The sequence below is a fragment of the Rhinatrema bivittatum genome, chromosome 1 (genome assembly GCF_901001135.1).
Source record: "Rhinatrema bivittatum chromosome 1, aRhiBiv1.1, whole genome shotgun sequence".
NCBI classification, from domain to species: Eukaryota; Metazoa; Chordata; class Amphibia; order Gymnophiona; family Rhinatrematidae; genus Rhinatrema; species Rhinatrema bivittatum.
The window spans coordinates 258,434,300-258,461,990 of record NC_042615.1 but is presented as its reverse complement, the minus strand read 5'-3'; the positions used below and the strand labels follow the sequence as shown (position 1 = coordinate 258,461,990).

Below are 27,691 nucleotides of genomic sequence, written 5' to 3'. Positions count from 1 at the left end.
GTTAAAGGAAAAGAAAAATGTATAAAACCAAAAGCCAATATCAACTTATTTTTATATCTTCCAAAATGAGATTACTGCAGTCCTGAGTATGATTGTTTCAGGTACTGTATTCACGAATGTGCGTTAAAATCTGCAGGTCATTGCTATGGAGAGGAACAATTTGTTTTCTGGCTGATCAACACTTAGTAACTTGGTGGCACAATGATATTCTTCTAAAGCTGGAATCAGGAGTAGTGCAAGCAATTTTGCTGCCCTGTGTAGCTTCAGAATTTGGGGTCCCCTTTCTCCACCCCTTCTCCACTTGGGAACGAATTGTAAAAGCGCTGCTCGCACAAAAAGGCCCATATATACGAGTATTTGGGCCATGCAAGGAATATGTATTTTAAAAGCTGGAAATTACGTGCGTATATACGTGCAGGCCCGGCCCGACAGGGTGTGCAAACCGTGCAACTGCACGGAGCGGCACAGCCGGGGAAGCGGCGGAGGACGGAGAGAGCACCGCCGCTGTAAGAGGGTTTGAGCTCATATCCTCTTCCGGTGGCCGAAGAAACAGACAGCTGCCGGCAATGCTGCCGGGGGAGGTGGCAGAGTGGGACGCCACGGGGGGGGGGATGGCAGCATGGGGATGGCAGCAGGGACTCTATGCCCAGGGCGGCGCAGAAGCTAGCACCGGCCCCGTATACATGAATGCAAGTAAAAAAAAAAAAAAAAGAGGCAAAGTTAGGGCATGTTGGGAGTATTCTGGGGTGGGCCCAGAAATATGGATTTACGTGCGTAAATCCATATTTGAAATCCGGTGGCCACAGCACGTGATGGCTTTTTAACCACGTATATTTACTGCTGCTCCTAATGAGGTGTAAGTCTGCAGAAATTACTTTTTAAGCCTAACATGACAAGGTGAGGGGTCCGGCTGAACTGGGCAGAGGGCAGGTTGAGGAACCAGAGAGGAGTGGAAGAGCTCGAGATAGACTGGGCAAACTGATGGACTGATTGGTAAAACTGACGATGTCCTTCATGCGAGCATGTTTTAAATTCTGCTTACCTGTGCATATTAAAGTTGACAAAGTCCTAAGGAAGATACTCAAATTACGCTTGCCTGAGTAACGGTTTGAAATAAGGAGCACACATGTGCGTGGTAGGCGTATTTCAAATCATGCACGCGCAACTGCGCACATAATTTAAAATTCCTGCATATGTCTGCTCACATGCCCATATGTGCATGTGTGGGCACCCACACGCTTGTTTTAAAGTCACCATCTCAGGGGTCACTGCAATATAGTGCGCTCAGCTTAGCGCACAGCTCGACTCCCGATGCAGTAATGGGAATTACCCGTCCAAACAAGCACATAGCTCACAGCGCTCATCACATGTAAATGCCATGTAGATGAGACTATAGCTATTACTCCCAATGCAAAAGGTCACTGTGCGCCCAACGCATACTTTTCAGCACAGAAAATTTAACACCAGCCCCGGAGCTGGCATTAAGTCTTGCTGCGCATCAAGGGCTCAACTGAAAAAGCAACAATACTGCTTTTCTGGGTTCCACCTACTTATCATCGCGAAGTAGAGCAGGGATGAGCAAACAGAGCTTTAGTTCCTCGTCAAGTTTGGTTACCTCTCTTATATTTAGATAGATATCCTGGTACAGTGTTAAAATCTCTTGTCAACCAATCAACTCTTGAACCAGTTGCCAAGTACCGAACCACATTGCCAGCCAGAATCAGGCACACATACACACACACTTACACACATGCTCAGTTACTCAGGCATATTTTCAGATTGAAGAAACTTTATTGGTACACAGACATACTGCCACACACATAAGGTCAGTGTGTGGGTGTCTCTTACAAAGACATACAAACTTTCTTGCTCTCAGACACAAAGACACATCCACACTCTGAAAGCGAGAAAGAGAGTGTGCATCTTTGTGTCAGACACACACACACACACACACACACACACACACACAGAGACTCTCTCAGAGACATATACACACTCAGCTGTTGTGGTACTGCTCCTCGTGCTCACACAGTGAGCGCCCCCTCCCCTCCCGCTCCAGCACTGCTGCACCACTATGTAAAGTTCTTGCTTGCTGCCAGCCCTTCCCCAGCCTGCAGCAGCCCCCTCCCTTTCCCATTTGCGATCCTTCCCAGCTCCCCCACTCTCCAGGAGACCCACAGGTTCCTCAGCCAGCTGCCCCACTCAGAGCTCAGCCCAGTCACCTCCCCAGCACTGCACATGCACTTCCTCCTGACTCTCACCCCCTTCCTTTCTGTGCCTGTAGCTCACCTAGAATTCTCCGCTGCCCCTCACCCCACCAGCACATTCCCAGGGACTGCACTACACGCTCTGCTGCTTTTATGATTCCCCAAGGCTGTTACTCTGCATATTTACTTCAGGGGAAAAGGGGGGGGGGGGGGCAGAAGCAATCTGTGCCATTCCCTGGACAAGAAAAAAGAAAATTAAGGCCTGGCTGATATTGGGGAGAGTCAGAGATCTCCAGCAGCCCAGCTCCAGGTGGAGCCAGCAAAGCCAGGGCCCGGTGCAAGAATATTAGGAAGCAAAGGCGAGTCTTACAGCCTTGCATCTCTCTCCCCCTCTCAGCCTTGCCCTCCCCAAAGACAATTAAAAATTATGGGGTAGATTTTCAAAGGGTTAGGCGCGTAGAAAATGGCACTTATGTGCGTAAGTGACAGGAGCGCGAATAACTTGAATTTTGCATGTGGTATTTATGCGCGCTAATGACCCTGTGCGCGTAAATTTACGTGACAAAGAAAGGGGCGCGTAAGACGTATTTTATAAGCGACGCGCACAAATCCACCGGCGCACACTGCCATTGTCACTCACGTATATTTACTACTGCCTGCCTGTGTGCGCAAGTGACTAGTAAAGTGTCCGTGGCTGCTGCCTCTCATCACTCAGGGACCCTACATAGAAACATACATAGAAACATAGAAATGACGGCAGAAGAAGACCAAACGGCCCATCTAGTCTGCCCAGCAAGCTACGCACTTTATCCATTTTTTTCCCCTTTTTTTCTCTCCCACCTGTTACTATTGGCTTCCAGTACCCTCCAGCCCTAATTCCCCTCCACCCAATTTAGAGAGCAGCTCTGTATCTGCATCCAAGTGACATCCAGCTCAATTAGGGGTAGCAACCACTGTAACAAGCAGGCCACCCCCTTGCCCCATACTCTTACCCACCCCTGTTTTTATTTTTTTGTTTTGTTTTATTTTTTTATTTTTTTTTGGAAATAGCAGCCCTCCATCCTTCCGCTCCGTGAAGGTGGAACACCAACTACTGGCCACTGGCATCCCGCTCCGAGAATGCCTCTGTGGCTACTGCCGCTTCGTGCAGTGTTTGAATGCCGCTGTGGCTACTGCCGCTCATGCCTCCACTTTATTCATGCCCTCTAGACTTGATGGATCCACAGTGTTTATCCCACACCCCTTTGAAGTCGTTCACAGTTTTAGACTTCACCACTTCCTCCGGAAGGGCATTCCAGGCATCCACCACCCTTTCCGTGAAGAAATACTTCCTGACATTGGTTCTTAGTCTTCCTCCCTGGAGCCTCAGCTCGTGACCTCTGGTTCTGCTGATTTTTTTCTGACGGAAAAGGTTTGTCGTCTTTGGATCATTAAAGTTTTTCAAGTATCTGAAAGTCTGAATCATATCACCCCTGCTCCTCCTTTCCTCCAGGGAGTACATATTTAGATTCTTCAATCTCTCCTCGTATGTCATTCTGGAGAAAGGCAGAAGGTGGAAGGAAGAGGTTGTGGGGGGCTAACTGGTGATAACTGGGAAACTGCAAACGATTTCCCTAGGCACTGTTGATGTGTGTATAATGGTAGCAGACTGCCTCAGGAGCTCCTAACTTAACAGCTATTCTTTGGTTATTCCTGTTTCTACTCATGCTTATAATAGCGATATGGGTCCTGCGCTCTATAGAGCTCAGAAGAGAAAGAGAGAGGAGGAGGAGAAGAATGCTGAGACAGAGGCGGTACCCTTTACATAGAGTTTACAGGGCTCACACACAATTTCTGGATCTGTCTGAAGAGGACGTAATGCACCGTTTCAGATTTAATAAGGAGACCATACTGTACCTCTGCCAAATGTTAGAGGCTGAGCTGCAACCTATCACCCAAAGGGGCCATGCCTTGCCCGTACACATCAAGGTGACTACCGCCCTGGCTTTTTTTGGCTACTGGCAGCTTCCAAACACTGCTTGGCATGACTTCCGGAATCAGTCAGTCTGCCACATCAAGGTGTCTGGAGCAGTTCCTGGCTGCCTTGCTCAGAAAAACACACCACTTTATCTCCTTCCCCTTCAGAAGAGAGGAAAAGAAAGAAATAATGAGAGACTTTTACCAAATTGCACGCTTCCCCTCAGTCTTGGGAGCTATTGATTGCACTCACGTGGCCCTAAGGGCACCAGGAGGAGATGAGGCCATCTACCGCAATCGCAAGGGATTCCACTCACTAAACATGCAAGTGGTGTGCAACGCCAAGGGCATCATCACCAATGTGGTGCCCCGCTTTCCTGGATCCACTCACAACGCCTACATTCTTTCTCAATCGAGAATCTTATCAACACTTCCAGCTGCAACACATCACTGGGGGATGGCTCCTAGGTAGTACACTAATCAACTGCTCACATGAGCCCCCCACCTATATTAGTAGAACCCTTATATTTAGGGTGCCACGGTAGGCATCCTGTTTGTAAGCCCTGTGATCTGTACCCCAATGAAGCAGAGAAGGAATGTTACCTTGATGTTCTCTCTTATGCTATAGGTGACAGAGGCTATCCACTGAAAACCTCTCTCATGATTCCCATGGCCACCCCAAACACTGCAGCTGAGACTCGCTACAACAGGGCACACCATAGGACCAGGGCTGAAATAGAGAGAACATTTGGCATCCTGAAATCCCGCTTCCGCTGTCTGGAAAGATCTGGAGGATGCCTTTTGTACTCCCTCCCCCCCCCCCCCCAAAGTGTGTGAGATCTTCCTAGCCTGCTGTATGCTATATAATCTTGCACTGAACAGACACATCCCTGTACCAGAGGAGGCCCCTAAAGAGAATGAGGAGGAGGAGGCCGTGCAGCTGACTCTGGAGGAATTGGCAGAAATCCATCGCCTGAGTCAAAGCGGGCGATACGAGAAAGGAACACTCTCATAGAAAGCCATTTCAATAGGTGATAGTGCATTTATTTACAAGTGTGTCACAAAAAGTGCAAATAAAAGAAAAGTGAAAAATAATAACAGAAATAAATATAGCAACAGTTCACTTCCTTGGCCGTACTCTCTTTCAGCCGTCAGGAAGCTTGAACTGCCCCAACCGGGCGCTCCGGCGCAATGGACTCCTCCCCTTGCTCATGCTACCTTCAGAGGGCAGAGGAGGTTGGGGCAGTTCCAGGACATGGCTGCAGGAAGGTACAGCCAGGGGCAACAGCGGTTCTGGTGGTGGTGGGGGAAGCAGCACAGGAGGGGCAGGCAGGGGGGGTGGTGCCATCCACAGATAGCCTGGAACAGGCTGAGGCGCAGGTGGCGGTACCACACCAGGCTCCTCCGCATGAGCAGGTGCCATCCATGGGTATGGAGGCCCATAAGGTAGAGGGTAATGCATCCAGGGCCCCATGAAAGCCCATGGAGCCACTGGTGGCTGCGGCTGCACAGGAGGCAACTGCTGCAGCATCACCCTCCACACCTCAGTTTGTTCCTCAGTAGCCCGGCAAAGGTCTCGGAAGCACGCCTGAATCCCCTGAGACTCCTCCCTGATGGTATCACGGAGGACTTGTGACTCCTCCCTGATGGTATCACGGAGGGAACTCGCTTCCTGCCACACCACATCAGGCAGGCCAGAGATAGTGTCCAAGAGGCCGGCGCCCTGCTGTAACAACAGTCTCTCAGCCTGACTGGCATCCAGGTCGGGTTTGGGCTGGTCTGACGCACTGCTGTCCTGCCGCCAATTACATAGCAGTTCAGGCAGTGGGTCTTCCGGCTCCTCTCCCCTGATGCTCCTCTTCTGCAGGCTGTTCCATGTGTTCATAGGCTCCCACTTCCTCCTCTTATGACAAGTCATTGATCACCCACAGACGCTGTTAGAGCCTTTGGGGTCATCTAGGTGCAGGTCCAGGTTGCTCATCATCTGGCTCCCCTAAAAAATAGCATATAGACATTAGCCCACTGGCAATAGGGGTGTTATGTAGTTGGCTCCATATGTGATACACGATACAGTAGCTGACCAGACTACTAATCCAGTGGTAGTGACATAGAACTCTGCATTCTAAGTAGGCCCGCATCCTGCTTTACACTCCTGGGGGTATCATGTGAGGCCTTCATCCACACCATCCAGCACTTGCCCAACAACACCTTCTGGACACATAGAGGGTTGTCAGTGTGCTGCATGGAATGTGGTCAGTTACCAGGCCGAATTAGGACCAAAGGCCATGTCGTAGGAACAGCATCTTAACCAAAAACCTTATAAAGCCCCAATGTTGTCTGCATTGCAGGGACACATGACCAGTGCAACATGCTATGGACCCAGTGAATTGGGCATGCCTGGTAGAGGAAGGGGGAAGGGAAATCATAGGGGAAGGGGCTTAAGGGGAGCATGGGGGAAGGGGGGAGAGCAAAGCACTCCTTAGCAAGGTGGAATAATGAGCAGGTGACACTACCAACTGTAAGGGACAAATTGTTCTTATTCCTCTCATCAGTCCCCTTACAAAAACTGGACACTGTCATTGCAGACAGTGTGGAAAGCTAGCATTGTGTCGCTGCTGTCCCATGTGGACCAGCAGATACTCAGACAGCCTACCTTGCCCCTAAGAAATAACATCCCCAAGAGATTGTAAGACAGTCCCTATACTATAATGCCTTATTTGGCCTGCTGTATGACCACATATATAAAGCCTTGCCTTACACACACCTACAAGAGCAGTGCACGCTGTACTGCTAGTCTGTTACCTAAGCTGGAGCACTGCAACCCTCTGTGCTGGCTTGGTACATACATCTGTAAAGCAGCCCTGCCTGGAAACCTGGATACTGACTGCTCTACATACCATGGCCGCTGTGTTGGTTATACAGGTTAACAGTAATCTGTTCTTACATATAGTCAGAGAAGTAAGGTATGTTAGGTCTCAAGCAGTACATCAGCACAGGTAGTAGAGAAGATACATAAAGACATATGCTGCTATAATATGAGGAGCTACATGGATAGGATTACAGGGGGGGTAGAAACAGTTGTAGTTCTGCTTACCTTCCTGCCCTACACGGTGCATGGTGTCAAGCTGGCCAACTCCACCCACAGCTGCCTCAGAGATGGTACCCAGTATCAGCTGCTCAGAGGATGAGAAGGTGATGTGGCTCCGTTCTCCCTCTGCAAGGCGCCTGGCCTGCTTGCGCTTCACCAGTCTCCTCAAGTCCCTCCACTTGTGCATGAGTTCAGCAATACTCCGACTGTGGTGGAACACGGAGTTGACGGCGTGCTTGATTCGTCTCCAGATCTGCTCCTTCCTATATGAACCCACCGTACGAGACTGTGGACCATACAACAGATCCTGGTGCTGCATGACATGCTCCACAAGCATATCAACCTCCGCTGGCAAGAGGTTCGGCTTCCGAATCAGAACTGCACGTGCATGAGACATGGTGAAGGTGGCCCTCGAGTGGAGGCGCCCTCCCTTAATAGGCAGCCTAATTTACGTGCGTCCACCCCACCACCGCGTTAATTTGGGCGCACAGGTGGCTCGCATTTACGCGATTGCCAATTACACGCGCCACCCCGGAAAATTGATGTGTGATTTGCGCGCACAAGTGGACATACGCGCGCCGCCTATCGATTTCAATGGAGTTGTGCGCGCCACTCCTCGTGTATTTTTGGAGATGCGCGCGGCACCTGGTACCATCAATTTAGATGTGCCTGCTTACTGCAATTAGGTTTGATTGCCCACATGTGTATCCTGTTTCACTTCCGGGTAATTAGGACAATTCACCTAGCAGAGTTTATCAGTTAGCCCTGCAGTTTAAAGCCATGGAGAGGGGTTGATTTGGTTGCTGGATGTGGGAAGGGTGTTGATTAGCACCTAGCCTGGATTGAGCTGACACTCTGTGTGACCCTGCAATCAAGCTCCTGCTATGTTCAGACCTATGTCCACATACTGGTGTGTTGAATGCTGCTGATAGAGGAAGCTAATTGAACTGTGTAGGTAAGAATGGAGAGTCACCTACTGAAAGGTGGCATGTTTTAGTTTTGGGCTGCAGAGCGTGTGTGAAAAGTAGGTTCTTCTGTGTAGCTGGCGCGTGTCTTTCAAGGGCCTACCTGCAATCCTTGAATTTTCCTGCGTTTCTCCTCTGCTTTTCACCTGCCTAGGTAAGTGTGGACATCAAGGGTAGGTAGTAGTACACTTCTTTGTATTGGCACTGTCTGGCCTCTGCAGATCATCACCCATCCAGAAGGCAGCTTAATTTGTGGTATGTGGTAAGCTCTTCACATCTGTACCTAACCTATATGACCAAAATACCTATTTTTCCCTTGTTATACAAACTTGGGAGGCCGTGCTGCATCATAGCTACCTCCCTGCTGCCCCCAGCTGTTCAGACATGAGTAGACAGCGTGGGGTTCTGCTATTCTGCTGCCTTTCTATATTTGTTTATGTATGCATAGCTGTACACGGTGTAGTCTTCCTCCATGATGGTGACTGTACGCGAGGTCCTTCTCTCACACCAGTTTTGCTGCTCCTTCAACGTTGGGCATTCATTTGCCTTGCCCATATGGCCATACACCCTCCTCTCCCTCAACCCATCCCTCCCTCCCTTCCTCCTTCCCCCTCACCCCCTCCCTCCCCACTGACGCAAACTCCGACGCGCGCCCATAGATACCTGCTCGCGCCCCTAGCGCCTCCTTGATAACGGGAGCCTCTGAGCGTCGGCCTTCCGCTGGTTAAGAAAACAGATGCCGAATTTATCAGCGTCTGTTTTCCTAAACGGCGCATAGCCAGGGGGTTCAGGCCTCCGTTTCCTGCACCCGACTGCCAGCGCTTTTTTGTTTTGGTTTTTTTTAACTTTTTTTTTTAATTGTTTTTTGAAAGATTTCTTCTTCCTACTTAATATCTCAACAATATTAAGTAGGAGGCTGTACAGAAAAACATTTTTTTTCTGCTTTTCTGTACTACTTTTAGGAGCGAACAGCAATTAACGCCGGTTCCAGGCAGGCGTTAATTTCTGAGCGCAAAAATGTGCGTCTTAGAGGCACATTTTTTTTTTTGCATGCGGAGTGAATGCCTAATGCCTCATTCACGTGCATTTGCATGTGATGAGCGCTATTAGTTTCACTCCGCGTTGGACACGCGTTGTCGAGGCTCTAATCCTTTTATTGCAACTGCGGGTTTTACATTGCACTCAGCCCCTTTATTAGGAGCATTACCCAAACATATATTTAGATAAAATCTAAGCATACTTGAAAATAGCTCCCTTTCTCATGTAATCTGTAAAATCATATTTTGATGAACCAGGGATGTGGTATAGAAGCTAAAATTAGATTAGATATTTTAATTTTGAAAATAAGAAAAATGCAAACACCAAATCCCAGTTCCCCCATAAAGAAACTTATGGTATTTATTTGATTTATATAAATGGTTGGAATCATGCTTTGTTTCATTGTGGGAAAAGGAAAGTAAGAAAACAAGCCATAGCATCATTACATAGATGATACTTTCTCCCACTGCGACAGCTTAATCCTTTACCTTGAAACTGAAATATCTCTCCTTGCTTCTCCGCTATGACAGGCAGGCCATGTAGCATAGTATAATCTAATGTAGTGCTTCTCAACCTAGAACATAAGAAATTGCCATACTGGGTCAGACCAAGGGTCCATCAAGCCCAGCATCCTGTTTCCAACAGAGGCCAATCCAAGTCACAAGCAGCTGGCAAGTACCCAAATATTAAATAGTCATCCTAGTCCTCAGGGTAATGTGGGCTATTAAAGAAACTAAAGGGGTTATTTTCTATAGCTTTCGCACGCGAAATGTCCCTTTTCGCGTGCGAAAGCTAGATCGCGGCGGAGTCGGCACCGGAAGGGGAGGAGTCAGGGCGGCACCGGGACGGACGCGGCGAAGACATCGCTGACGGCGAAAAGGTAAGGCCCCTTATCGCCGCCAGTAACGCGCCCAATAGCATCACGTTTCACGGTGGCGCTATTGGTTTGCGAAAGCCGCAGGAATTGCACCGCGGTGGTGCAATCGCTGCCGGTTTTCGCAGGCCCGCCCCACTTCGCCTCCCCACTAAGGCCTGCGATTTTAGAAAATCCAGGCCTAAGAAACCTGTAATACCGAACAGCTAGAAGAGAAAAGTTTTTTATTCCAAAAACAAATAAGATCTTATGGAGAGTTGCTACAGGTTTACCATGCAAGATGAGCAGGAGCAGCCTCTCTGGAATCACTTGTTAATGTATGGGGTTAAATCGTTTGACACCTGTAATCCACACACCAATTAAAACGAGTTATTTAATAAGCCTAACATTTTTTAAGTGGTTAATAGTGAATAACATTTGTACAAGAGGTTAATGCAAATTTGTTTATATGTAAATGTGTAAAGATGTGTAAATGTAAAGATGTGTAATGTGTAAATGTGTAAAATGAGCTTTGAGCTCATTTTACACATTTACATATTAGATGCCCACCCCATCCCATATCCCTGAATTTTATTCCACTTTTCAATACATTGAGTGCTAACAAGCTTTTTACTAGCTGTTTCTAGAAATTTCTGGTTCATATTGTCTTTGTCTTGCAAATACTACAATTAATACTAAGAAAATGCAATACATTACTTAATAATAATAATGACTTATACTGTGGCTTGCCTATTTATTGTTCCTCTGTGCTTTACTGTTTAGGGATGCACCTTTTACAGGTATTCATCACAAAATCTCTTCAGGGGGCCACACTACAGGGACACCCCCAGCCACTCAGGTTTTCAGGGTATGTACAATGAATATGTATGAGAGAGATTTGCATGCACTGCCTCTATTATATGCAAAGCTATCTCATGCATATTTAGTGTGGATATCCTGAAAACCAAGATATGCCCCAAGGACTGGGTTGAGAATCAGTGGTGGAGTGCTTAGCGTATAGAACCATAAACATCTGAGATATAGATTCTAATCTTATGTCTACTAAAAGTGCTTCATGTCACCAGCGATGTATACAGTGCTGTACAATGTGCGGTGTGTCTCTGTCTTGAGAACTACAAGATTGGTGTGAGTCAGCAATGCTAAATCTGAATGGGAGTTCCAATTGTTTTTCATGGGGTGATTTTCAAATGGTCTGCATTGAGAAAAAGACCATATATGTACTACTTTTCCTAGGCAGGCTTTGCTCCATGATTTAAAGAGAAAGTATGTCGGTATGTCTGTACCTTTTCTGTCAACAATGCCACAGGTACAAAGTACATGCAGTCATTCTTGCTTTCCTTGTGCGTAAAGGTTTGCTGGAGAAAGTGCTCATGTAGATTTCAAAATGCTATCTACATGCAAATTCTTCCTTCCCCAACCTGAACACAACCCTGGGAACACTTCCTCTGTATGCAACTGAAAGCACACATGTAGAGAGGGAGGTATGTATTCAGACAGTTGATTTATGCAGGTAAAACACTTTTTCCCCATGCAAATCACTGCAAAAATTAGAATCTGCAAGCTCATTATACAAAAGCATTTAACCAGATAACTCAGAAGTTATTTGGCTAAATGCCGACTGTTTTCAAAATGTGGGGCATTCATCCAATTAAATTATAAGACAGATTTATTTATTTAATTTATTTATATATAATTGTTCTGTATTCAATCATAGCTATTTACAAAATAGAAAATAAATAATATGACATCAGATAGATTTTATATAACATCAGCTATATAAAATCATTGTCATTGCATTGTTGAAGTTTGGAAAAAGTAAAATAAAGAATCAATTAAATAAATAAATAAATACATTAATTGTAAAACAAACATTGAAAAAGTGCAAGTATAATAAAATTAAAATAAATAAAAACAAAAATAAAATTAAAGATTAAAAATAATACAAAATAAAATAAAATATACCTCATTCATTATACATCTAAAATTTAGCTGGATTAAATAGGGGCATTCCGGTTGGAGTTAAGTTATCCGGCTATCTCCAGTATTCACATTTAGGGGGGTCATTCTCTAATGCTATCGCACGCGAAAAGGGACTTTTCACGTGCTTTAGCTAGCTCGGAGCAGAGTCGGGGCGGAGTCGACCCCAGAAGAGGAGGAATCAGGGCGGCACCGGGGCCAATGCTGCGGACATATCGCTGGCGGTGAAAGGTAAGATTCCTTATCACCTCCAGTTTCGCGCTGAATAACTACACCTTTTATGGTGTAGTTATTTGGCACGAAAACCAGCAGCAATCGCACGTGGAGGTGCAATCGCTGCCAGCTATCACAGGACTGCCCCCCGCTTCGCCCCCCCATTACCGCCGGATTCTCTAAGGTCTGCGACCTTAGAGAATCCAGGCCTTAGTCAGATAACTTATCCTGCTAACTCTGGTTGTGCAAAGAGTAGGCCTAAACTTAGCTGGATAAAGTTATCTGGCTATCGTTAGGATAGCTGGCTGCACCACTAAGTATCCCTCCAAAATTAGCCAAATAAGTTTATCCTGCTAACTTTGCAATCTGGCCAGTAACTAAATATTATCCCCTGCATGACTAATATTAAAAAATCTTAAGGAGTACCAACTCTCTAATAAGATCCAGCAAGGCAAACTCACCAGATAAGGAAGAAAGAGGTTCTAAAGCATGAGAACAAGAACATTATAGATTTAAAAATATTTATTTATTTATTTATTTATTTATTTAAAGCTTTTCTATACCGACGTTCATGAAAAGACATATCGCATCGGTTTACATAGAACCAAAGGTTAGAAATACATCAAACAGGGTAATTTCAAACAGGGTTTAACATCAAACAAGAAGGATGGTCAAGAAAAAAACAAAGGTAGAGGTGGTTGATAGCCAGCATATAAAACAGAAAAACCATTGAGTAATGAACGTTTAACAGCATATAGACAGCATGTAGACATAGAACCAAAGAGTAATGAGCGTTTAACGGTAGTAGGAAAATATATTTATTTTACTCCAGCTGACATTTTGGTTATCCATGTTAACATTTCTTGTCAAAGAATGCTTTTAGCATTGCTTGCCAAAAGACAGAGCCATAATTAGCAATTTTGGTGCCCAGGGTAGGCAATCTGATTTACGTCCTCCCACTCTCATCTTGAACTCTGCCTCTTTCTCCCATCACCACCTACACTATAAAAGGTGGGACAGTGGCGCTCTTCCTAGTTTTTTTTCCTCAGCAGCCAGCTCATGCTTGCATTTTAGTTATTTTTGTACTTCCCAGGGGGCTTTGTGCTGTCGGCTACTGCCCCCCTCACTCATCTCTAGTTACAGCCACACCGACGGCCATCATTCCCTAGAGAAAATAATATTTATGTTGACTGTAGGGTGGGAGCTGAACATGTCTAAAGACAGCTTATTCCGATTCTTGTATGAGTTCTGGGCTTTTTCTTACAATGATGTGTGCATCTCTGTTTTCAGGGCACCGAGGAGGAAAACCTCTTAGGAAGGTCTAATCCTTTGGAATCAGAAGCCTCCAGTTCCTGCTGCAGCCAGTGGTCAGCTGCAACCTGGAGCTGTTTACTTCTCCTTGCATCAGGTCTGGTCCTTGTGTGAAATGAAGCAACCTCAGCAAAATCCTTCTTTTTCCTTTTTCTCCCTTTTTACAGATTTTTCAAAGTGACAACTGTTTTGAGTGGGGTAAGAGGAAACAAAGTCTCTTGCCCAGTTTTTAAAGTTGTTTGAAAAAGCTTGTTCAGTGTAACCTTGACATCTTTTTTTTTTTTTCCTGTCTGTAAGTTTTGCAATCATACAATTGGACTTTTTCCTCCAACGTGATTGATTGTCAATGTCCTTAGACAGAGCCCCGTGGCTGCTGCTTGACTGAATGGCATTGAACATGGGAGAATGATGCAGCCTGGTGCGCTGACATGCCACGGTCCCTTTGAAGCAAATGGAAAAAGACAGTCTGGAGGCTAAACGAAGGATTCACTTTCCAGAAGATGAAATCGGAACCACTCCCAGAACATTCTTAGATAAACATATGCAGACTGAAATAAGCTTTGGTAGAACAAGTAAAACTGCAACATTTGGACACAAATCTATCAGTTTCATCATCTTACAAACTTATTATACGGTAGAGTATCTTGGAAAACAAAACACTTCTCTGACAATGGGATCCAAGGTGACTGTTTGTATTATCTGAGACTTTTTTTTCTACGTTTCAAAAAAGCTTAATGTATATGATATATTATAGTATGTCTCCATTCACAAAAATCAACTTCTTTCTGTATGGAGCCAGTGTTAAATGTTCTCAGAAGAAATGTGTGAAATTCAATGACTGAAGGGCTTACATAAAACATGTTAGAGTGATGGCACCTATTCTTTTCTCATTAATCCTAGGAGGTTATATCCCTATAGCTCCCATGGTATCTAATTGATTATCATGCAATATGTTGTCATTATCGTGCATAACTTGCTCTGTTTATTATGCAGGGTTAATGCATTGCTTAAACTCTGTAACACTATCCGTGGTGAATCACAAGAGGTCATAATAGTGTTGATGTGATGCACCATTTCTCCGAGGACAAACAAGATGGTAGACCTCATACATGGGTGACATAATCAGATGGATCCCGATTTGGAAAATTTGTGTCAAAGTTTCTAGAACTTTGACTAGGCACACTGAGCATTCCCAGCATGCACTATAACATGGGTCCATGAGGGGTCCCTCTTCAGTTTCTTTTTTTTTTTGTGGTGCTGTGAGCTTCACAGTTTGATTGAGCTCAAAACTTAGCTTTTAGTCTTGTGGAAAAGTTTTGTTTTTCTCTTCAATCCATTGCCAGGTCCCTCTCAGTGCTTTCCCGTAGTGTCCCCAGTCAGGGTTTTTGGTGTTTTGGGTAAGTTTCCATTCACGGTCAATTCCCCTAGTGGTATTGGTGCCTCAGTACCCACCAGCCATCGACGCCTGGCTGCCATGGTTCGACTTTCGGCCCTTTTGTTTCGCCCCATCATAGCCACATTCGTTTTTTGCCAATATCCCTCGTGCCCAAGGACCATGTATATTACTGATCCTCATGAGATATGTATCCTCTGCCTGGGAGCATTGTATGACATCTGGGGTTGCCACTTGTGCGCTCAGATGACCCCGAAGGGAAGTTGGATTTAACAAGAGGGATCAGCTCTCCTCATTCCCGTCAACACCGTCAGAGCTCCTGTGGCTATTCCAAGCAGCAGAGAGCTCCCAAGCCCCAGCCGGCTCCTCAGTCAAACCTGGGGATGGGGTTTTGACTGTTGCAGGAAGCATAAGCCAGTCACCCATACTCAGGGCAGGCTGTAATATTTTGTGAACCAGTGGCCCAGTTTAACCTCGGACCAATGGGTTCTGTCCATCGTTCATCAGGGGTACCAATTGAATCTACTGGGTGTCCTATCAAATTGCCTTCTGTGCCCATATTGGGGGCCGGTAGTGCATCAGGAGGTACTTTCTCCTCCCTCCTAACAGCCAGAGTGGTCGAGCCTGTACCACCAGGGCAAAGAGGGCATGGATTCCATTCTAGGTACTTCCTGATTCCAAAGGAACAAAAGGACTCCATCTCATCCTAGACCTAAGGGCCTTGAACAAGTTTCTAAAAACAGAAAAGTTCAAGATGGTTTCTCAGGGCACTTCCCCTGGTGGCTTCTAGAAAGCCTTTCACTAGAAAGTCCTGTGGACTGAAGTGGAGGAGGTTTTCCATATGGTATGAGTAGAAAGCCCTAGATCTGTTCTCCTGCCCCACACAAAAACTGCTTGATTACCTTCTACACCTATCTGATGTTGGCATAGAAACCAACTGGACAACTGGAGCATGCCACCACAGTGTAGATAGATAGTACTCCCATCTCTGTATAGCCTATATTTGTATGTTTTATGTGGGGCCTGCTTCAATTGAAGCCTCCCCTAAGCCCTACCCCTGTGTCTTTGGACCTCAATGTGGTGTTAGCTCAGCTTATAAAATCTCCTTTTTAGCCGCTCTGCATCTGTGACCTGAAGTATCTGTTGCGACCGTCACTGCTCGATGTCCTCACTCCGCCCTCTTTACCTCTGTGGCGACTCCCTCCAGGTCTGATGGATGGCTGGCTGCCACAGCGTCTCCATGCTGTCTCCCTCCGGCATCCCCGGACCGGCTCAACGTTGCAGATCCACCATGTTGCCTGAAGACCTAGGGCATGCGCGTGCTCTGATTGAAGTACCAGCAAGGGCACGAACCTCAGGGGCGTCCCCCTGAGCTGACGTCATCCGCTTCTAATATTTAAAGGTCTCTATTTTCAGTATCTGGCTGAGTTAGCAAGGGGTTGTGTATGGGAATGTGTCTCGCTCCCCCCCCCCCCCCCCCCCCCCCGCAAGCTACTCTGCCTCCTCGGACTTACCAGAGGTACCCACTCCTCGGGGGCCTCGCTCTTTTTCTTTACTTTCAGATTACAGATAGAAACATAGAAACATAGAAATGACGGCAGAAGAAGACCAAACGGCCCATCCAGTCTGCCCAGCAAGCTTCACGCATTTTTTTCTCATACTTATCTGTTTCTCTTAGCTCTTGGTTCTATTTCCCTTCCACCCCCACCATTAACGTAGAGAGCAGTGATGGAGCTGCATCCAAGTGAAATATCAAGCTTGATTAGTTAGGGGTAGTAGGGGTAGTAACCACTGCAATAAGCAAGCTACACCCATGCTTATTTGTTTTACCCAGACTATGTTGTACAGCCCTTATTGGTTGTTTTTCTTCTCCCCTGTCATTGAAGCAGGGAGCTAGGCTGGATATGCGTGAAGTATCAGTTTTTCTTCTCTCCTGCCGTTGAAGCAGAGAGCTATGCTGGATATGCGTGAAGTATCAGTTTTTCTTCTCTCCTGCCGTTGAAGCAGAGAGCTATGCTGGAAATGCGTGATCTATCAGTCTTCTCCCATGCCGTTGAAGCAGAGAGCCATGCTGGATATGCATCGAAAGTGAAGTATCAGGCACATTTGGTTTGGGGTAGTAACCGCCAAAACAAGCCAGCTACTCCCCGCTTTGTGAGTGCGAATCCTTTTTTCTTCCCCCCTGCCGTTGAAGCTATGCTGGATATGCGTGAAGCATCAGTTTTTCTTTTCCCGGTACTAGCTCCTCGAGGGCCCATGTTCCTGAACACTCTGAAGATTCTCTACTGCTTGGAAGTTATCGCTGCTACAAACAATTGTGAGTTACCATCGCTCTCTCAGAGCTTTCCCTGGAACCAGGAACTCGTTCCTTAAACCTTTCCAGCTCCTGAGCTTCCTTGAAACCTTTTTTGAGTTTTGTCATCTAGTTCTGTTCATGAACTCTGCCTACTCTACCTACTCACTTTTCTACAGTTTCTCAACAGCTTAGCCATCCTGGATCGCTGTTCCAGTACCTGAGGGACTACAGCCCTGCCAGGCATATCAGCTCACTACTGCCACCTCTGGTGGTTTTAAAAACCTGTTTAATAAAAGAACTAATGTTGTCTGTCTCCATACTCAAGCCTAACCGGTGGTCCCTCTCGGGATATCCTCCCGGGGCCGTAGTCATCTGCCACCGGCCAAGGGATCCACCCACTACTATATCAGATTCATTACAGATTGCTACTCCTTAGCAAGACGATATCTGAGACACTACAAGATTGCTGACGCCTCCCTCTTAGGAGCCTTTAATAACAGATTGCTAACTCCTATCTGATTGTTCCTCCCATCAAACAGCAGATTAATAACAATATCTGACCTGCAAAGTCATATTTTTGGTGGCGATCACGTCAGCGCACAGGGACAGAGAGCTCTGGGCCTTAGTGACTTATTCATCTTATACTAAGTTTTATCATGACAGGGTTGTCTTGGGTATGCACCCTAAGTTCCTGCCTAAGGTGGTGATGGATTTCCATCTTAACCAGTCAATCGTCCTGCCAATTTTCTTTCCCAGGCCTAATTTCACCAAGGCGAATGAGAACTGCACAGTTTGGGCTGTAAGCGAGCCTTAGCCTTCTACCTGGAGCGGACAGAAGCTCATAGACAGTCCACCCAGCTTTTTGTTTCTTTTGATAAAAATAGGTTCGGTGTTTCCATTGCCAAACAGATACTATCCAATTGGCTAACGGACTGCATCATGTCAAGGCTCATTCTGTCAGAGCAATGGCAGTGTCAGTGACCCACTTGTGAGCACTTCCCATGGAGGAGATTTGCAAGATAGTGATGTGGAGTTCTCTCTACACATTCACATCACATTACTGTCTGGATAGGGATGGCCGACACGACTGTAGGTTCTGCCAGTCTGTCCTCTGGAACCTGTTTGAGGTGTAGAACACAACTCTCCCAACCTAAGGCTTGTTGTTTGGGTTCAGGCTGTCTTCCCCTCTGTTACCAAGAGTACTGGTGTTCTTGTGCCCATTGGCACCTAGTTTAGGTGTCTGTTGGTCCCCTTTTGTATTGGGGAGCAGCCTATAGCTAGGGATTCATCCATGTGTGAGGACTACCATCCTGCTTGTCCTCGTAGAAAGCATATTTGCTTACCTGTAACAGGTGTTCTCTGAGGACAGCAGGATATTAGTCTTCACAAAACCCACCTGCCACCCCGCAGAGTTGGGTTTCTCCTATTTATTTTTATTGTAATTCTATATTACGAGACTGAAGAGGTACTCCGCATGGACACATGGTAGAGGGCATGCTGGACATACTCGGTGTGCCTAGTCAAAGTTCTAGAAACTTTGACATAAGTTTTCCATATCGGGCTCCATCTGATGATGCCACCTATGTGTGAGGACTAACATCCTGCTGTCCTCGGAGAACACCTGTTACAGGTAAGCAACTCTGCTTTTTAGTTCTATGGTGTTTTTTCCCCATTAGGAGCATTTTCATGAAATATATGTCTCCTGTATACTACCCATTTGAGCAGTTCACCATATGTGGACTCCACGTATAGGTCTGGATTACAGTATTTAAACAATATCCATTCAATTTAGCAAAAAAAAAACCATGATAGCTGACTTTTGTATTAATTACACTCAGATGAACAGCAACACAATCTTGGCATTATGCATGCTGCAACACCGTATATAATTTTTCCTGTTGAAAGTTCCACCGGGGAAGAAGGATGAAGATCTTTAGGCTACAGCTATTATAAAATTAAATAAAAAGTAGAGAGTTCTACTGGTGGTCATCCTGGTCTTGGAGAAAATCAGATTCATGCCAGATCGTGATGCCTTGTCAAGACAAACATGGGGATTACACAAACGGGGGATAACTTTCAAACAACGATTCGCAGTGGCATATATGCGTGTATACGGCAGCTTGTAGTTATACCATAGTATTTTCTAACCCGCACGTATTATAAAATGTGCGTATGTATGTATGCTTACAAGTGTTGACAAGCAATGCATTTAACTCTTGTACTTTTCCTACCTATTTAAAAAATATACGTGCGTATATTTTACACCTGAAAGAAAACTAGGACTTACTTGCATAAGTCCCGATTAATGCACATAAGCTGAACAATTTTAAAACATGCATGCGTTAAGGAAATTAACCGGTTTAAAAATTAGTCCACCAGTTTACCCAGTCCTTCTCCAGGTCATCAAGACTTTCCTAGTTCTTCAGCCTGAACTCCCCCCAGGTCACCCAGTCAGTATTATACAATAAAGATGTTTAATATCACTTCCACCAGATAATGAACAGGTGTAAACATACGCAAGTAAGTTACCAGATCTACACATGTGTCTTTTAAAGTAGCAACTTATGTGCGTAAGTGCTGGGCCCCGTCCCAGAATGCCCCAGAGCGCCTTTTTTTTTTTTTTTTTTACATGCATATACATGCACTCAGAAGTTAAAATACATACATATTTGCGACTTTATTTATAGAGTATGGAATACATGAGTAGAGGCTACTTATATGCACATGTGCTAATTTTACGCATGTAAACATTTGAAAAATTCCCTAAAAAGATTGTGGTATATGCACTTTCAGGTCTACACAAGTCCATTTTTCAGATGTCCAGAAAAAAAAAAGAATGAGAAATTTAAAAAATCTGGCCATCTACTTGGGGTTCTGATAAGCAAACAAGTTGGCATTTGCAGTTTATGATTTCTTCAGAAACCCTTAATGGATCTATAGCCTTTTAATCTGATGGCTTCTCATTGTTTATTCTCTGAGAAGCTGATATAGAAAGGGTTTGTCTGGCTAACAGTTATCGGCCCTGCCTGCATCAAGGTAACCAGGTAAGTCTGGTTGGATAAATATCCGTCCTAAACCAGGTATATTTAGTGGAATACTTATCCGGATAAGCTCCTCTGAGTATCAGTTTACATTCATCTGGATAACTTTTCCTGGATAACTTTCCTGCTCGCCAGCTTACTCAATATGAACCTCAGACTCAATCTTCTGATATATATCAGAGATTAATGTGAAAATGAACGTCTGCCATATCTGTAGCCTTCGAAGCATCATGAAGTGTGGCTAGTGGAGTATTACAATTATGGTGAAGGTAAATTCTGCTGTTCCTCAAACCTGGCTTTCCAAGCTGTCTAATTAAAAGCTTTCAGGCAAAAACCTCTCACGTAGCTCAACTCCCACTCACGCCAGCAGGGGAGAGCTCAAGCCTTTCATATACTAGAAAGAAATGTAGTTGTTGTAATCTTTACTTTTCTACATTGAAACAATAGTAAGCATACATGGCACTTGGCTAGGACTATTAAGCAGTTTGGGGTTTTTTTGTTGGTTTTTTTTTACATATAAAAGCCTTTTCATAACAAAATAAGACAAATTAAAAAATGTACGCTATATATATTGTGATTTCAGTTAGTCTACTTTTTTTTTTCAACCTGCCTTTTTCTTCCTGCTCCTTTGTATTTCCAGCACAGTGGAAACCAGGGTTGGGATCTAGTGCCATGAACTTTCATTCACAACTACCTGGGGATTCTTTCCCTATTTTAAATACCCACCTTCTGCCCCCCCCCCCCCCCCCCCAAACATATGCCTGGTCTGGTCATTGCAGTGACACATTTGGGCTAAGGTCCATGTGGCAGGACTTCATCCAGAAACCTGCAAGTGTGGGCACTGAATCTGGACAGTAGATGTCACTCTTGAGCAATGACTCTGATTCCCTCCATCCTCCAGGACTACGAATGCTGACTCCACAGCATCCCCAGTCCCAGCGAGCCGAGAAGCAGAAGGCACTCAACTTGGGGATCACACCGGCGACCTTCTACATTATATTGTGCGGCCCTTGCCACCAGGACAACCCTTCAGTTAACCTACTTGATGTTGCCCTACAATTCATAGCACAGTCCACTGGGAGCCATCTTAACACACAATCTCTAGGAGGTCAGAGGTTATGTACTGTAATATCTCACTGAATCCTATTACAATAGCCTAATTTGGACTTTACAAATCAAGCTGTGGTCTTGCATTTTTGTCAGTAGCTGTTTTCCTTTTAGTTTTTTGGGGGGTTTTTTTCTCAATCCGGTGATATAGTACTATTTATTTGCTCATACTACTGGTAATATCTACGGTAGGTTTTACTGCAGCCATGTGCCTAACACAGCTTGCACCTTTAAAACTGAACAGAACTGAAATGTAAATGAAGGCAATCACTACGGGACAGATGTAGGCAAGGTATTTCCAATCAACACAAAATAGGAAGCCTTACTTTTCTTAAGTAATCAGTTGGTCACTTCAGAAAATATTTTAAAGGTAAACAATCATGCAGTAGAAGAGTGTTTCTGAAATGTAGACCTACATCACAGGAATTCACCAACTTTGGCTTTCTCCAGGCACAAGCAACACCTCCTTACCTTTGTAATTGATACCATAAGGCACATCTGCCAATTGTGAGAAGCCACTCCTGATTTTTAATCCCCCTCTCCAGGCACTTAGGGCTTGACTTTCTTTGGGGAAGGGGCTCCAAAATGCCATGGAAATAGAAGTGGGAAGGGCAATTTTCAAAGCCTTTTACTCAGGTACATAGAAATTTGTAGATAAATGCAAACTACCAGGAAGGCAGGGGAATAATTACCAACATAAAAGCAAAAAAACATTCCATCCATGACTTAGGACTGGAAGGTCTGCAAGCTGAATTTCTTTCAAGCATAGCACATCTGTACCTCGGAGGTCTTTTCCTCCTTTTCTTCAGTAAACTGAAAATGTCAAAAAATTAGTGCTGTGCAGTGTAAAGGATTTGAGTAGAATATTTTTGGTTTTTAACGTGGCAATTTACCGAGGTAAACAGACTGCCAGGAACCTGCCCTCCCCTCAAGATGGCTAAAAGTACATGGAGGGCTCCACGTCAGGGGCAATTTTAGGGAAACTGGGGAAGGCACTGGGCAGGGAGGGGTGGGCAGGATTCAGAACACACACTTGTTCATTTGCTGGAAAACTGGGCTCACAAGAAAAGCAGCTAAAAAAAAGTTTGCAGGTACTTTGTCACCATGGCAATTTTCAAAGGGAAAGTGTGAGCATAATTTCTTTTGGAAATGTGGTATAAAGTCCCCAGGAGAAGTGTGCATGGGTTTATTTTTTCTTTTCATTTTCTTTCAGTTTTAATTTATTTTGTTACATCCCCAGCCAATGAAATGTGCCACCATTTCTAAAATCCCAACCTGCCCAATTTAAAACAAAACAATACAGATGTCTCTTATCCTCGCCCCAATCCCAGATCCCTTAGTCCTGGGGATCCCAAACCTGGTCCCCCAGGGCCTCAGTCCAGTCACAGTTTGTCAAAATGAATATGCATGAAACCTATTTGCATACAGTGGAAGCAAAGAATACAGATAGAGGTCATGCATATTCATTATAGCAATCCTTAAAACCTGGCTGCGTTATTGCCCACAATGACCGAGTCTAAAGACCCCCTGCCATAGCTGTCCAAGGTCTGAAGCGGAGCAGAAGGGTTTCTGCGTTGCCCCATTTATCCAAGGCCGGGGCCATTTTGAAATACAGACTCAGCAGGACAGGAGTGACTGGGGATCACATCTGAGCATCGCAGGTAAGCTGGGAGGAGTCTAGGAGATGAGGTCTAGGGAGATGGGAGAAAGTCTAGGGGGCCCATTTTTTTAAATTATGCAGCTTCAGATTTTAAAAATGGTGACATTTTGTCAGTTGGAGATGGACCCCAATAACAAATCAAGAAAACAAATGAAATGTCATTATTCTTTACTTTCATTTCTAATGTTGACATTTCCTATTTTGTTTCCAGTGAAAGCAAATCCCTAATCCACAGGTTAAAGGTATCCACCGATTTTGTACCAAGGCAGGCACTTTGAAAATTGCCCACTAAGAAACTAAAAGTGGTCCAGAACACAGTGGCCTGGTTGGCATATGGCATGCATTGACATCGCTCTCTTCTCTGGCCTTCCATGCTCTCATTTGTAGGCATTATTGCATGAGAGCAAGTGACCTCAAACTCCCTTCTTGAGGACCACAACCTAGTTGGCTTTTCAGGATTTCCACAATGCATAGCGTGAGATCTATCTGAAATCATGCCTCCTTTGTAAGCAAATATGTATTTAAAATTGTTTATATACCTCCTTTACAATGAAGTTGGTCAAAACGGTTTATAATTAAAACATACATAAGAGAAATAGGACATCAATAAAACAGATACTAAAAACAATAACTAACAAAATAAAACGGCTGCACCGAACACAGCAAACCTGACTGTGGCTACAGATGATTAGGTAAATTGTGAGATATATGAATTGAAGGCTTTAGAGAATAGATAAGTTTTTATATTTTTCTTGAAATTTCTAGTTAGTAATTTGACATAAGGAGTGGGGCATGGAGTTCCAGAGTGAGGGACCAGCAACGTACAAGGCTTGTTTCTTGCTGATGTCAAGTCTAGCTAGGCAAATGGATGGAACGTCAAGACTTTGTTTAGGGATCGGAGATGTCAATTGGGTTTGTACATACGGAGAGAGGAGCATAGCCAGATAGAGGACGGGTTGTGTATAAGTGAGTGAATAATAGATAGGATTTTGTATTGAATTCTGAAGCTGATTGGAAGCTAGTGTAAGGAATATAGTACAAGGGTTATGTGAGTTTTCAGGGAAGAACCAGTTAGGAGGCGGGCAGCTGTGTTTTGAATCAGCTGTAAAGGCCGAAGAGAGAGGTGTCAGGAAGACCAAGATAAAGATCATTGCAATAGTCAAGTCCAGTGAAAATTAATCACTGAAGAACAGTACGGCAGTCATGGGGAAAAAGAAGAGGATGAAGGTGTTTAAGCATGCGTAGTTTGAAGAAAGAATTCTTTACCACAGAGGATATATGAGAGGACATGGACATATCAGAGTCAAGAGATATTCTGAAGCTTCGGGCTTGTGATAGAATGGGGAAAGAGAGGCTGTTAAAGAGCAAGTGAGAAGGAGGACTGCAAAAGGACTGAGGTATTGAGGATAAGTGTAAGATTTCTCAGGCCTATGCATTGTGGAAATCCCCAAAATCTGACTGCGTTGCTGCCCTTGAGGACTGAGTTTGGAGACTCCCTGCATTACAGCAGGCGTGAGAAAACACGGGGCAGCCCCCCCCAGGGGAATGTGAATGATCCTGAAGGGGAGCACGCAGACTTGACCAATCAGGTAAGGAAAAACGGCTCCACTGAACACAGCAAACCTGACTTGCAGTTCCGTGGGTAAGTCATGTCCCTGCCCATGCCCTGCCTCTTGTCCACTCTCTTATTCCTTGCGTGTAAGGAGGTACATACGTGCATATTTTGTGGCTTTTTAAAACTTATGTTGCTCACTTGTATGTGGGCATTTTTGCGCAAGCAACGCTTTTAAAATCGACCTGACTGAAAGCAAAAAACAAAGTTGGGAATGGAGTTTTTCTCAGCTACTAAAAGTTTTGGTTGGCACCTAAGCTTTTTGAAAAAGTTTCAGCCCTTATCATCTGTCTAGTATGTGGCCTGTGTGTCTGGGTATGGTGTGTGTGTGTGTGTGTGTGTCTGTCTCTAGATTTGGGTCTATCTGGGTGTGATGTGGGTGTTGTGTTGGAGGTGGACCCTTGGGCTGAGGTGGGGTTGACGCAACCCGTAGGCGAGGACCTATGGGTCCCCATCGTCAGCAGGTGGAGTGGGCTGAAGCTAGAGGCCTCTGGAGCTTCACCTATACCAGCACTCGTTTCCCTCGGGCTGAGCCTTTGGGTGCCGGGGCCGGCAGGACTTAGGTGGGCCTCGAGGTTAGCTAAAGATAAATAGTAATTCAGCCCAGAGACAGCAGTCTGTAGATGGTGTAGTTCTATCCTGGACAGGATTCGGTACGGAGACTCAGGTGCCAAAGGAACAATGGGGAACTGGAGGCTCCCAAGCAAAGGAAGGCCTAAGTCTTGAAAGTTCACATCCAGAGGATAGGCGAGAAGAGGCATCACTGACAGGCTAGGTTCAGAGCTGGCAGTGAATGGAGGTTGTGACAAGCAACATAGAACTCTGGACACAGGAAAGTAAAAGGGTCAGGGCATGGAGAAGGCAGGCGTAGTCAATCCAGGCAGTAGTCAAGGTACGAAGAAGAAGACAAGCTTGGTCAATCAAGGCAATGGTCAGGGCGCGGAGAAGACAGGCGTAGTCAAGCAAGGCAATGGTCAGGGCATGGAGAAGGCAGGCATGGTCAGGTGTAGCGGAAGTCCGGGGCTGGAGAAAGCTGAAGTGTAGTCAGGCATAGTGGAGGTCCAGGGCTGGAGAGAAGCTGAAGAGTAGTCAGGTGTAGCGGTGGTCAAATCCAGAGAGTCAATCCAACACATAGAAAAACAGGAACTAGGAGAACAGGAACCGGGAAACCAGGAACACAAGAATGAGACGATTCAGGAATAGCAATGAGTACGAGGAGACCTGTTGCAAAGTCAACGCTATGGAGCGAGTTTGACTTCAGCATCCGGGTCCGCGGCCAAGTTCCCACCTCAGGCCCTTTAAAAGAATCAGTGATGCACGCACGTGCACCTAGGAAAGGGCGCGATGCTGATGGCGGCGTCTCTCCACAGGCCACGCAGAGAGGGCCGACGCGTGGCAAGGCCGAGGCACCAGAGGGAACCAGAGGTTGGAGCTGGCAGCCCACCGCCGCCAGCGAGGAGGAGCCAGCAGCTGGAGTCCATCTGGAAAGGTGAGAGGACCGCACTGCGGGGCTGCCGTGGGCAGCACGCGTAACAGTGGGTGTCTCTGTGTTTTTCTAGTGTGCTGTGGTTTTAGTGTGTGGCCTCTGTCTATGTATGTGATGTGGTCAGGCTGCCTGTGTCTCTGCCTGCATCTGGGTGTAGTGTGTCTATGCCTCGCTCTGTCTCTGAGTGTGCTGTAACTGTCTATCAGTGTTTTGACTGTCTTCTGTTTGGGGGAGGTATGTCTGTCTCTGTGCCTGTTTTGGTATTGGGTTTCTGTCTCCCTGTGGGATGTTTGTGTCTGTGTTTCTGGGTGTGGGGTGCTTTGTCTCTCTGTATCTGTCTGAATGTGGGATGTCTGTGTCTGTATGCCTTTGCTTGTCTATGTCTATCTGGGTCTCTATTTTGTTCCATGTCTGTCAGGATATGAGGTATCTGTTTATCTCTTTATCTGGGTATGGGACATCTGCCTCTAACAAACTGGGGGCTTTGAGCTTCTAGCTGGCAGTGTGACTGCCTGGTGGATACCCTTCACATATATATGTGTGTGTAAATTAATGGATTACTTAATAAAGATAGACAAATAGATAGCCATAACCCATCCTAGGGGTTCCTAAGCAATTGCATGAGTAAGAACATAAGACTTGCTATACTGGGTCAAACCAAAGGTCTATCAAGCCCAGAATCCTGTTTCAAAAAGTGGCCAATCCAGGTCACAAGTACTTGGCAGGATCCCAAGGGTAGATAGATTCCATGCCGCTGATCCCATGGTTATTTTTATTTTATTTATTTATTTATTAACTTTTATTTACCGACATTCGTGAAGCACATCATGCCGGTTTACAAAGAACTCAAATGAGATACAGTAAAACAATATAGCAATATAACAATATAACATTATAAACAATATAATATAATATTACTAATCAAAAAGAATAAAGAAAACAAAATGAACAAAATAAAAACAGTACAAAAGCATTACAAAAAAGAACCAATGGACCAGAGATTTAAGGGGGAGAAAGGGGAGGGAGAGGAGGGGGAGAGCGAGGGAAGGGAGGGGAGAGAAGCATAGTTAAAAGGAATTAAAAGGGAGAAAATACAGTGGAAATAGGGGGAGAAAATGTACAGAAGACTTAAGAAAGGTATCACTTAAATAAGTAGAGTTGCGGAAGAATCGAAAGGTCGCAAAGGCGGTAGAAACACTGGGAAATAGATTCTTCAAAGGGTATCAAGGGGGGAGGTGGAGGGGTGGAGGGGGGGGGAAAACCGGGGGATAGGGTAGCAGCCGGGTGACGAGGAATCGAGGGGTAGCGGGGAAGGAGGAGAAAAGGATAAGTCCAGCGAAATGGGGGAGTGTAGATGGTCAAGCCGGGAGGAACTGAGAGGGGGGGGGGAGCGGGGGTGTAAAGTCGAGCAGGGGGGAGCTGGTGGAGATCGGTGATCGGAGCTGAGAAGGGATATTACGTTTGGTT

At 45.4% G+C, this 27,691-nt stretch overlaps 1 protein-coding gene across 3 annotated transcripts in view; it reads left to right on the top strand.

The window, feature by feature from the left end:
- Nucleotides 1-15,657, top strand: part of GFRA4 (GDNF family receptor alpha 4) — a 463,837-nt gene extending 448,180 nt beyond the window's left edge. For all 3 annotated transcript variants that reach the window (XM_029594092.1, XM_029594101.1, XM_029594083.1), the window contains one exon: nucleotides 13,609-15,657. In XM_029594092.1, coding sequence (XP_029449952.1) covers nucleotides 13,609-13,743 — 135 coding nt within the window. In that variant the 3' untranslated portion in view covers nucleotides 13,744-15,657. The remainder of the gene's footprint in view (nucleotides 1-13,608) is intronic.
- Nucleotides 15,658-27,691: the final 12,034 nt, after the last annotated feature.